The 13,212-nt window shown below is 37.7% G+C and overlaps 1 protein-coding gene across 1 annotated transcript; it reads right to left on the bottom strand.

The window, feature by feature from the left end:
- On the bottom strand, positions 1 to 12,029 carry LOC107860392 (DNA-directed RNA polymerase 2, chloroplastic/mitochondrial). Its single transcript, XM_016705732.2, has 19 exons — positions 10,875 to 12,029; positions 8,974 to 9,183; positions 8,754 to 8,887; positions 8,578 to 8,644; positions 8,377 to 8,435; positions 7,941 to 8,058; positions 7,721 to 7,834; positions 7,423 to 7,554; positions 6,846 to 7,262; positions 5,779 to 5,829; positions 5,294 to 5,364; positions 4,136 to 4,220; positions 3,760 to 3,912; positions 3,003 to 3,077; positions 1,917 to 2,006; positions 1,779 to 1,826; positions 1,461 to 1,575; positions 1,279 to 1,382; positions 1 to 819 (listed from the first exon to the last, which is right to left on the bottom strand). The coding sequence occupies exons 1-19, from the start codon at positions 11,766 to 11,768 to the stop codon at positions 709 to 711; spliced, it is 3,048 nt and encodes a 1,015-aa protein (XP_016561218.2). The 5' UTR covers positions 11,769 to 12,029; the 3' UTR covers positions 1 to 708.
- Positions 12,030 to 13,212: the final 1,183 nt, after the last annotated feature.

Consider the following 13,212-nt stretch of genomic DNA (forward strand, 5'->3'; position numbering starts at 1 on the left):
TTAGATAACCAAGATACTGTTTAGCATATATACAGAAGATATAAACAGATTCTGTTACCATCAATACAGAAGATTCACCAACAGAACATCTTGTGACAATATTTTCTCTACTACTATACATCTTTCAATCTCAAACATATGCAGCAAAGCTTGTAAAGTTCGCTTTTATAAGGACCGTGTTCCTCTCATGATGGTGTGGTTAAGGCACAAATCCTTTCTATTTACAATTTGAAAATACAAAAAATTCTACAATTCTTTGTATAAAAGAGAATAGCCTGCAAAACCTGGAGATCATTTGTATCCTTACACCTCAACGCTTCAGCAGCAGAAATTAGAACCCAGAATGATCGTTTATTTTCTCGACAAGCTTACTTGGAACATGTCTAAATTTACAAGGCACCATCACATATCCTCCGTAATCTGTTAGAATCAAGTCGGAGAATCTGAATTCTCATCGCATGCAAGCTTTGACTGGAAACTTCTGTCCCAGCTGCAGTAGAGAGTGCAGGCTAAACGATCAAGAAAAGAACCAGCGCATCCTGGATGTAAGCCGCTAATCATGTTTATATATACAGCAGAATCTGCATCTTTCCGAATACCATGTAGCAGCACAAACTTTTCATTCGCTTGTCATTATGGCATTTGAAACACAAGAAAGCACTACCCAATTTAGTACGTCAAGGGGTGTGAGGCTACACGTGAACCCAATCAATTGAAGAAATAGGGAGATTCTAGGACATCTCTCAAATCAAAGTCCCCACGTTCAGGCAAACGGGGGAATGACAATGTAGGATAGGAAATTTGGAAGCTCTCCAACAACTGCAAAAAGATGGAAATAAACAAATATGAGCGGCCAACGAAGTAATATTTTCCAGATTTTGACACATCAAACACGCTAAACTATTTTTAGTGAATGGTTTCAGTCCTTTGATCAACGAGAAGGAGAACGAAAGAGGCAACGAAATAAAAGATGATACACTTTGGGTTATTTTTTAAATGAACAAAGAAATTAGTCATTCTAGTTAAACTTCACCTGCTCTGTTTGGTAACTGGGAATACAATCATTTCCTATAGGCAATTATCTGATTATCTCTTCCAATGGTCTATGCCCAAAGGAAGACAGGCAATGCTAATTTTAAAATGGTTTAACGCATTCTTGTATTTTTAAAAGGTGAAGTGTGGATTCTTAAGTTATGAGAAGCACTGAAATTGATAAAATGATATTTTCTACTTTTCCGACGATGATGATACTTAATTCTCAAAAAAAATGATACTTACATTCTCAAGAATTGGTGTTTCATAAAGCTCTACAAACTTTTCTCTCAATATGCTGTTCAACTTATCAACATCGCATGCATGCGTCCAATACGAGTCATGAACACCTGTAGGAGAAAATGTTCAATTGTTTTCTTTCCACAGAACCCGCACAAAGTGGGGCAAAAGAAAGAGAACTAAGGAACCTGCAAAATTTAAGCCTGCCCTTCTGCATGCAACTGCAGTCATCATCATATGTGAACCATCAAGGGAGTGAATGAAATTTGGTGGAAAAGCTGTCCTTTGCCTCTTGACCATTACCTGCAAAGAGCATAGAAATATAAACAATTTCCACATGGAAGTTTACCAAGTTCAATCTCGGAGAGGAAAGATTGAAGAAGAATGTAAATGAAAGTGAAAAATGAGCATTCATTTGTGTCCCCATTAGTTCCCACCCTGTTGATATAGAAGAGCAGAATATTAGATAACATACAGCATGAGAGCAGAGACAAGGAAAAAAATACCTTATCTGTTTCTCGTTGCAAAGTCAATATTTGGAGAGAAGTCTTAATCTGCAACAAGATTTTTCAAATAGAGATTCAATGACTCAAGTATTTTACTATGACATGGAGACCAAAAAGGAACAACATAGTAACACTCACAAAATGTCTTCCAATTTTGTGGTACGGCTGAACAACTGGAAGTCCAAGAGGAGTTGTCCATCTAACTGGTTCATTTTCAGAAGCAATTATCTGTTGAAACTTAGAGGTCAATGAAGATAAACTTGAGCAGGACAAATTCTAATGCACTTTTATCACCGTGCTCAGATATTTCTACAAAATATCCGATCTCGATTTTTAAAATCATTGAATAAACATAGGTCTTGTATAATCTGACAAGCCTGTAAGTTACCAGTTCCAAAAAAAAAAAAAAAAAAAAAAAAAAAGAAAGCGACAAGCCTGCTCCAAATGGAAAATCTTTGACTGACCTTAAAATGCCTCATGGCAGAATTAGAGAAAATTCGGGACAAAAATCGACCGAACTGATCCCCCCCCCCCCCCCACCCCCCCCAAAAAAAATAAAAACTCTCTCTCCCCCCACCACTCACAAAAAATAAACGTAGGAAACAAAAGAAAAAATAAATAAGGAAGAATCCCTTGGAACCACTCTCAAGTCAGCAAAATTATATATAGACATCCCTTCCAGTGTAATAGCTGGTGCGTTATGGCAAAGGTTATGTTTGAACAACTTCTGAAGGCTCAAAGTAATTAATCAAATACATACACACATATGAGCGCTATCCTATCCAAAACAGCAGATAGGACTAGCCTCATCTACGAAATTCAAGAAAGTTTTTTTTTTTTGGCGAAGAGCGAATTCAAATAAGCTATCACACTAATTAATATCCATCACCAAAGAAATTGTGTGGGATTTGGGTATCAGGAAGAACAAATTTGCAAAACTGGGAGATTCAAGAGTTTCAGAGAATGCTGGAGCTGCTGAACAGACATAATATTACACTGACAGAAAAAGAATGCTTGGAGGTGGAGTGCACAGGGAAGTGGAGCTTTCTCACAGGGATCTTTTTACAATGGGCTTTAGCAAAGAGAAGAGCTTGCGAAAGAGTTAGCGAGTCCTTTAGTTGACACCACAGTGTAGCAATATTTAACTGCTCATCTGGCCTAAATAGAAGAGGGATTGAACTTGCAGCACATTTCAATGGTGATAAAGTAAGAAACTAGGCATACCTTAGCACATTCTCCAAGCCAAGTCATGATACTGCGTGCAGCTTCAAACATCTCCCCTAATGCAGTTAATGTGACCTAATCAATGGGGCAAAAGGTGTTGCTCATTTACCAAGACAAGAACTTAATTACATATGATGTAATGGGTGAATCAATGTGTCAAAAGGAGCTGATTATTGACCAAGAACAGAACTTCATTATAAGATATAATGGCTGTTTATTTATTGCCCAAGTTTGTTAGCTCTATAAGCATCACCACATTGATGATGTCTTCTTATAGAACTTCATGTGAGACAATACATTGATTACGTTTAGAGACAGTTAAAAAAAGCATGCCACACCACATTTCGTCCACTTGGCTCAAGCCAGGGAGAGATAAAGAAAAATCAAAGATATAGTGATTGCCGTGAGAATCTGTTCCTTTCTACTTGTGACGAGTGGGACGAATATGGGTGTGAACGACACAAATTGACAGACACTTCCAGGCAAGCAGAAACCAGATACAGTTGCCACCAGAAGCTTAGCAGTTCCGTTCTTTGTTTATACCCCTTTGGTAGCTGCTTCCAGACTCAACCGCCATCAGTTGAGAATGGACTTTTCAATTGAAGAGTCCATTCTCAACTGATGGCAGTTAAGCCTAGAAACACCACCAAAGGGGTATAAATAATAATAATAAGACCCATTTATCATGTTTCGATATTAACATATAGAACACCAATCGAAAAAATCATCAACACATCGTACAACATCTCGCCCTTACTTTTGCGGCATAGCAAGCAGCACCAAATATCTCAGAATCATCACCAATTGCACCTCGCTCCTTTAACCTCCTCTTTATTTGATCACGAGCCCCAATGTAAGTCACCCCATAGACTGATGTCATCACTGTCTGCTTCACCAACTTCCTGTCAACCTATATGACAAACCATAAACCAATCCTGAGTGATTTAGTTGTCTTATCAACAAAACCACTACGACACATAAAGCTCATGAATATCAAAGGGAACAATTCTCTTTCCGCTGACACACCAATATTGTATTTGTCAAACCATTTATCTCAAACTACCAACAAGTTCAGAAGGTATAATGTTGGTAATGGCACAATTGTGGCCTTAACAAGGTGATTAGCGTAATACCTGATTAACTAGAACCCTTGCACGCACCGCGTCTGGAAATTCTGCAGGATCTCTCTGCGCATCTCTTTTCATAATATCAAGGACTCTGAAAAATAGCAACATCAAAATATTGTTCACCGTGCCTTATTCCTCAATACTAACTTCCAAAGACTTAAACTTAATTAGCCGCAATTGTTAAGCAAACATGGCGAAAAATTATTCAAAAATTCCAACCCCATGCTGCTTTTGACAGTTGAGGGGAAAACTCTGAACCTATAAGTGTTTGAATTTGTGATAACCCGTGAATACAAAATCTTCAAAAAGAAAGAGCTTCTAGTTCTGATTCAGCAATAATAAAGATCCAATAGAGTGTGTATAATTGCCTACTCCAGAACTTCAATATCAATCAGGTTTCTCAAGCACATAATGAACAAGCTTTTTACGTCTTCTTTAAGATTTTCATATGAGCACAACATAGAATCTCCAAAAAAATTGTGATATTTCTGGAGTTCACAGATGATAGGTTGAGAACTCCATAAGTAACTAAATGGCATTCATTATTTCCAAAAATTTCAGTTAAGGACTCCAGATTTTGTCTTTACAAAATTAGATGGAACGCAGCAGCAAATTTTGAAGTCAAATAATGTCATGTTGGGTGTGTCTACGGAATATGGGTTCATTGATTAATTAAAGTGTGATCTTTCACATGCTTCATTCTTTTATCCTCTCTAAAAGATCATACCAAGCAATAAACTAAAGCATAAATTATCATTGACACAGTGTTTTTTCTATTCCAATACCGTTCGTTCTCCAAACGTGAATAGTAGAGACTACCGAAAGATTTGTTATGGCAAGAAACAACCTACATCCACTCCTAATTTCTACTCTGAAGCTGGTCAATGGTTTGTCAAATGCTAAAGACCAGGTGCTGGTACTCTAGTTGCTTAACTGTGGGAAAATGTTTGCTTCACATGCAAGTAGAGGTCAAGAGAGAGAATAGCAGCACCTCAAGGCCTCTTAGTCTATTACCAGGAAAAACAACAACAACGACAACATACCCAGTATACTCCCACAAAGTGGGGTCTGGGGAGGGTAGAGTGTACGCAGTCCATACCACTACCACAGATGTGAGGTAGAGAGGCTGTCTATTAACAGGAAAAAAGGATTTAAAAAACTCACCTAGCTGCTATGCCAGAGTAAACATCAGCCGGTTTTTCTCCCGCAATCAAATTGACTGCAGCAGCTCCCAACTGAACCGATGAATGTCAATAATAGAGTGATTAAGTAGATGCCAGATATTATTACAAATATAAATAATTTGCTTGGCTTATCTCACATACAGAAGGAAAATGAACTCTTTATGCTTGATTGATAAGATAAGTAAAAAAGGAAATGGTGCTAACTGATGGAGACACTCTAAATGTGCATTTGTTTTACTAATTTTTACAAATATTACTCGTCCATGTTACTGAACATTCTGAACCACATAGGATTTTGAACCCGCCCGAGGAAGATGGAAGAAGAAAATGGAGATGGGCCAGGCTTTAATATTAATTCAGGCAAGTTAAAACCTGTCAATTGGGTGGAAAGGGGAGAGCGCGCGGGGGAGGCGTTATCAAATCAGTGTAATCAAACACGTATGTTAACATCATGCTTTTAATTACCTTATCTCTTCCAAGGGCAGCATAATGTTGTAAACCATTGCACGAACCATCCTGAAAATTAGAAAAATACAAAAGTTCTATGAGATAAATTTTACACACATACTCAATCTTAAAGAGAAATTCAATTCAAAAAGATGATGTACACAAACAGCATTTGGTCTCAAATCCAAAAACAAATAATGTCTTATCAGTTGAAAATTATATCAAGTAACATTTCTTGAACATCAATTAGTCTGAGACATGAATAGGTGTCAGGTGCAACTGAGTTTTCTAATGCAACTCCTGCAATCTACATGACATGGATGGACAACTTTCGCCCACCTATATTCAATGACCTCAAGATAAGACCAAAAAGAGAATCCTTTAATTGGAACTTTTTCATTAGTCTGTGAGCAACTACCTATACCGGCCAGCTTGTTCAAAATACTCCCAAGTAACTGTTTGAATTACGTGGGCTTCAATTGGTGAGGAAGGTATGTATAAAACCTTTCTTAAACCCTTGCAAATCATGCAAACCTAAATCAATAAAATCCAAAGACATCAAATGACTTCCACGTAACACTATGTGCTGCCTTCTAATCATACTGACATGCTTTTCATAACTCATAGCAATGGCTTATAAATGAAGGTGCAAATATACTTTCAATGTGAGCCAAGCATCAACATACATTTTTTTCTTTTCTAAGAAATGGTAATACATTGGTATGGTACTCTCCCCAGACCCCACTTGTGGGAATAAACTGGGTATGTTGTTGTTGGTAACACATTATCAACACAACATTAAGGTAATACAGTCAAATATGTACAAAGGGTTTTATCCGAAGAAAAGAAAGAGCTTCAAAAGTATCCCTAGCCTATTCTTTGTAGGGTTTCTAGAAGTTCTAGCATAGATTCTGCATTATTTTAGAATATACTTACTTCCTTACACCATAATGAAAAACACAGTATATAATTTGATTTGCTCGTGTATGGTGCTGAATTTCTCCTCAAGGCATCTAAGATTTCTTTCTCTCCAAAACATCAACAGACAAATTAAATGTGTAGGACCCTATAATAGTGCAACTTACCTGGTGCACAGGAATATGAGAGATAATTGTCTCTGGGGATGAGCTTCTGATAGCTTCACTAAGATTAATGCATACAGCCAGGCACTGGAAGGGATCCTCTGCATTCAACCACCAGCGCCTTCCTTCGAGCGGTTTGTCAGCAGAATCAAATATATCATCCAAGTGATTTTCAGTAAAAGCTACTCTACCATCAAGAGATAATTTATCCACACCACCAGCAAATAAATTTGCAAGGTGTATCTTCAACCAGCGCAAGCCTGACTCTCCAAGAGGACGACCTGCTGCAAACTCCAGGACACCCCGACAGATATCAGAACCAAGATGGTTTAAATGTGGATGCATGGGATATGCACGACCTCGGAAATCAACGTTGTGCGGGTAAAAGAAACCTTCTTCATTTTTCATTCTATGCGCTACCTGTTCATCATGGAGAAGCAAACCTCAGGAATAAAATCAAACACATACAGAAATTATATGGGCCGTGATTGCAACTGTGCCTGAATAAGATTTTCTATATGTTTCCAGATGTTATTGGAAGTTTAGTAAAGCATAAAGGAGAGAAGCAACTGGAACCTACAGCAAGTTTGAGCTCGATGTCACATCTTTGTGAGTGCCTTTCTCTGTTCTCCTTCTTGACAGATTTTACTTTCCACCTCCACTTCGTGCGTACTGCCTCATCTTCCGTATCTGGTTCTTCTGGAAAAGAGACCTGCAAACAACAGAAATATTACAGCGGTCGCCAGTTCCTTCACATAAAACTATTTTATGTTGATTTCCGATTTAAATGTCAACTTATGAAATTCATTTACTTAACAATGAAAAGGAAAGTAGCTTTTGAATCTCAATAAAATAGTTAAAAGTATGGAGCAACTAACATCATCACGGTCCACCAAATCCGCCAGACAACCACCACCAGCCCATATTCTATCAACAACAGAAAGTACCCTTTTGTTTATCCTCCATTTGGTATTTCCTAGAGTATCAAGAGCCTAGATACAATTAGAAAAGACACATGTCTCAAGTTTCATGAGGTGAGCAAACAAGGAAACAGACTATCTCAAGATTTAAGATTGAATAAATCATTGGCAAATGAACCTCAAAAACTGGTCGCAACTGATTCTGGGAGGCTCTTTTTACTGCTTCACGTTGTTGTCTTGCTCCGTGTGTCCGCATCACATACGAAGGCAGATAGAGGTGTCCGCCCTTGTCATAACTGAAGACAGAAAAACAAGATATAGGCACATTTTCTTTTAAGGAAAAACAAGATATAGATACATACATATATACAGTATACAACACAAACACACATATAAGTGATAGATACGCACATATATACAGTACACATACACACATATATACAGTACATAACACACACATACTGTATACACAAACACACACATAAGTAGATAGATAGATTGAGAGAGAGAGAGAGAGAGAGAGAGAGAGAGAGAGAGAGAGAGAGTATATGCATAAGTGAAAGAAATGGGAAAGGGAATGGCAAAACAAAGAGGGATATGGACAAAAAATATACCCTGTCCACTTCACAGGAGGCACCAGCATTGGCATGTAAGGTATCACCATGTGTCTTGCCTGCTTGCAGAACAAAAGTAAACAAACTACTGAGGATAGTTCTGATATCTGGTAGCTCAAAAAAAAACAAGGCTAGCCGATCAACTAAAGAAGTTTTCAAATAAGTCAACATATCTTCCCAAAGGGGTAAAAGATTACTTACAGTTCTTTCAAGTCCTTTGAAAACCAGTTCATCACATTGGATAATACCATATCTTCTGCTTGCACTCCTATTAAGGGATAATCCCACAATTATCATCATTTTTAAAAAATATTCATCAATTGTTAGTCACAATAAAATTTAAAAAAACAATTTGATGTAAGGGAATGAGCAAGTACTTTGTTTCTTTAATTACAGTTCTAACGCTGTGTATAAAGGCAGGTCGAACGTCAGGTGGATCAACTGCTAACTGATCAACAGGAGACTGTATATAAGCTGTCTGTAGAAGGAAATCAATTAAACGGCTTCCAACCTGGTGGAAGAAAAAGTACTGTCAGATTTGAACAAATCATGCATAGCAAAATTTGAAGTTTCAACATCAACGAGGGTAAGCCCAACCTTTGCTTTAACATCTTGCCCCCAGGGCTTTGAATCGTCTTGACTTCTCACTATCTGGTTCACTGCACGTAACTTTTGTTTTTTCATTAGACTGGTGACTTTCTTCCGCAGTTCCTCTTGTTCTTCAGTGGCATGTTCTCCATCTTCCATTTTCGTATTTTTCTGGCTTTTTTGCTTCTTTGTTTTCTCTAGAAACTTGTGTATTCTAACCTGGTGCATGAGGAAGTGCATGATCAGCTCCAGGTACTATCACATGGAAGTCTCTGTGCTTTTCAAACATTTCTCTCCACCATTTCTTGAATCTTGACACAGGTAACGCGAAAATAAGGTCTGCTATGGTTAGCCAACATAACATCGAATACACTCAGTTCCAATATGCTTGGAAACTATCGTATATAACATATAAAATGTTGACATTGCAGTTTAATTTATCAGTTAAATTAGATCTAGACATTTTTTAGTATTCTTGTCATGTAGCGCAACTACCTCCCAAGGTAGAGGTAAGTCTGCGTACACTCTACTCTACCCTCCCCAGACCCCACTTGTGGGATTACACTGGGTATGTTGTTGTTTTCATTTAGAGCAACCACATACAGATACAATTTAACACATCAATCCATAGTTAAACTATCCTGGCACATTTACATCACACTAATTGAAATCTTGTGCAAATTGAGAGGCTAAAATATCTCACGTGGTTCACTTATTATGACCAGTCTTCCTTTTCAAAACTTGCAGTTCATTTTCTAATTCTTAAACTTCAAGCATTATCAATGAACATTGCTTCTCCTTGCACCACCTTGTTCTGCGTTAGATTCGTTTCCCTTACATCTCCTTTCCAATTTACGCCCTAAACTTCATCAGTTCTCTCTCATAAACCTACAAAAGTAACTAGTCTACAGCTCCATAGGAGAGAAAGAATTTCAAAACAATCAGCATGGACAAAAAATCTGTAATATCTTACAAAGGTAATCATATTTGTTTCAGTAAATATGTTCTCATACAGCTGAACCTGCTGGATTACATCTATACAAATCAAAGCAGGTGAAGTTTCACATTCTATTTTTACCTGCAACTACATTGACAGTCTTACCAAAAAACCTTGAGGAGGTTCGACCCTTCACCGGACCCCGCGCATACCAAAGCTTTAGTGCACCAGGGTGCCCTTTCTAGTTTTTACTACACATTGATAGTCTCAACAAGGCAATGTCTATACCATAATATTCAAACTGGTAGCATGACTTTTTCTTTTTGCCCTACATCATAATTAAAAGCACTAGACGTCACGGAATTTAGGTTAAACATCCAAAGATTCTATTTGGGCACACATTTGTTATCACTCAAGTGCAGCTTAGTTGTTTCATGGAAAACTATGGAAGTATAAAATGCAAAGACTAATGTAATTCGCTTTTGTGCTTTCAGGTGCTTAAAATTCCTTCATTCAATTAAGCTGGATGTCATTCCAGCTAGATAACTAATTCTTTTTGACCTACATGGAATTTGCATTACTTACATACCATATTCTTCTGCATATATGTCCTAGGGCAGTAGTGCTTCCTTCACTTCTATACTTCTATCTTTGTCAGTTCTACAGGCGTATCAGTCTCCACTGTCCACAATTAATAGTTTTTAAGTGTTGTACAGTTGGTTTACTAAACTCCAAAAGTTTCTACAGTGTCTTAATACGCTGACACACAGCTTTATCGCCATTTATCTGTACATACTTCACAAAATTCAAAGTGATAATTTCCCAGACACTCTACTGCTCCATCACACTACACTAACGAAGAGGAGTTGAATAACACAGAAGAAAAAACTTTAGAGAAAGCTCATAATGCAGCAAGTTTGATGCAAAAAATAGTTTAGTCTAGATCACACACAGAAATTCCAGGTTAACCAACCTCCTGCTCAATTGCATCACCAATAAAAAGCGCAGCTTGTACCACTTTTGCAGTACCATTACTACCGCCTGTCATCAACAATGCCATCAACTTATGCATAGTGATAACCGCCATCATATCTGCAGGTAGCAGGTGAAAATGCTTCCTATAAGCCGCTTTACTCTTCCCTTGACTACATAACTCCTGCTCTGCAGCTATCTTATCGCGCAAAGGCTCAAACCATCCCAAAAACAATGACTTCACATATGGCAAATTAGGAGCTAATTTCTGCTCACACATATCAAACAAAAGCTCCCTGTACTCCTTTGCTGCTTGTTCCCATGCCTCTGTCTCTACCTTCACTTGCCTCCTCTTAAGCGCCGGATACTTCTTATGGTCTATACCACTACTCAGCATCCTTTGCCTCCGCCGCCTAAACGCAAACTGTTTCTTCTCTTCTTTCTTCAATTCTTTTAACAATTCTTGAACTTCACCACCCCCAGACACATCTTCCTCCGCGTCAGTGGAGGATACTACAACCGCCTCAGCTACACTGGCATAACTCCTTCTGCAAAAATCACTGTTACTCAATAAGGGTCTGCTCAAAAACTCATCTCCAGTCAAAAATTCACCAAGATTCCGAAACCCCGTTTCAGGAAATCCGTTAATTGAACAAGAAACAGGGATAAATGGTCTGAATTTTGTTCTGTCCTTAAAAAAAGGATCTTGGGCAAAACCAAGAAAGCTGTAAGTACGATTCTTGGAGTTTAGAAGAAGCTTTTGTGGGGTTGTTGAAGAGAATTGTTTGAGTATGTTTCTCCACATAATAGGGGAATTATGATATGGGTTTGTTTCTAAATCAGTTAATTGGTTGAATTTGATGGTTAGTGAAATGGGGGTTTTAGTACTGGACATCAAATTGTTCTAAGATTTTTTTATGAAGGAGAAAACTTTAGAAGCAAAATGATGGATGAATAATTACACGTACAGATATTCATGAGACTGAAAGTGGACGAGAAAAGAAGGAAGAGGTGGCTAACAGTAAACCCACTTTATAAACCCTCCTTAAACCTTTGGGTCCGTTTTGTAACTTCATCTGGTTTGCGAGCTAGCCACGATCAAGTGACACGTGTAAGCATCCAAAATTTTTGGACCAAAAAAATTTCCAACATAATAGTCAATCGAGTGACTGAGTTGGTGTAGCAGGCCATCTCATAATTGAGATTAAGGATGAAATCTTTTTTGATTTATTCTCAAAGTTGATGGAGTGGGCGTGAAAATCTTTTTCTTTAATGTAGTAGAATAAATTTTAATTTTCTTACTTGCAAACAAAACTATCCTACAAACGGGAAGAAAGATGGTTTGAGAGATCTGGTCGGGTTTGTTCGTTTTTCGACGAAAATTTTGCCGGAATTGATATTTCAGTTTATTGATTTAATCCCAAGGTCGCCGGAATTGGTTTCTATCATCAGATTGATCGAAACAATCTCAAAATCGCCAAAAATTCTTGTTTTCTTCGATATTTGGGCAAAATCTGGCCGGTGTCTGACTGTTTTTGGTTTTTTTTTGTCGTTGTCCGCTCGCCAGAGCACAGTTCCTATCGGTTTTAGCTCTCTGTTGGATTTTAAGGGCGCTTCGGATTTGTCTGTTGTGGGATTCATTATCGATATCTGTTTTTGGGGTTTCCGTGATTGAATCGTGTCAATATTCGGAGTTTGGATTTCATTTTTGAGGTTTTCTATCGATTCTCCAATCTATTCGGGTTTGGTCTGCTCGTTGTTGGGTTTCGTTTGAGAATTCGATTTCGGATTTCTTTATTATTGATGAAGACATGTTTCATTGAGCCGTCGAACAATTTGCAGATTGAAATAAAATTGAGGTTCTGCTCGGGATATTCGGACGCGGTCTTCGTTTTTTTTCACTCGATTAATATTGGAATTTGAAAGCTACGAATCGAGGTCCAATTCTATTCCCCTCTTTTATTTCATGTTTATTAAATTTGATGTGTTGGAGTGAATATTGTGTTTGGTTGATGATTGTGACGTGGTGATATGTTTCGATATTGTGTTTGAGAAATCGCGATTACTGTGGTTGATATTGATTGATTGATTTACGTGAATGAAGGAATTGAAAGAGTTGAATTCATGTGGGAATAAGTGGGCGAGAATTGAAAACTTGATATAATTGGTGAACTTTGATTAGTTTGATTCATTAGTTGTTTGACTTGAAATAAACATTAATTGAATTTGGTAGTATCTAGATACGCTCATTGGAATAGGCAAGACGTAGGTCGGGTAGGCAAATCTAGGGATTGCGGGTTGATTGAATGTTTGAAATTTGATTGAATGGTTTGATTTTA

Source organism: Capsicum annuum, chromosome 2, assembly GCF_002878395.1.
Source record: "Capsicum annuum cultivar UCD-10X-F1 chromosome 2, UCD10Xv1.1, whole genome shotgun sequence".
Classification (NCBI taxonomy): domain Eukaryota; kingdom Viridiplantae; phylum Streptophyta; class Magnoliopsida; order Solanales; family Solanaceae; genus Capsicum; species Capsicum annuum.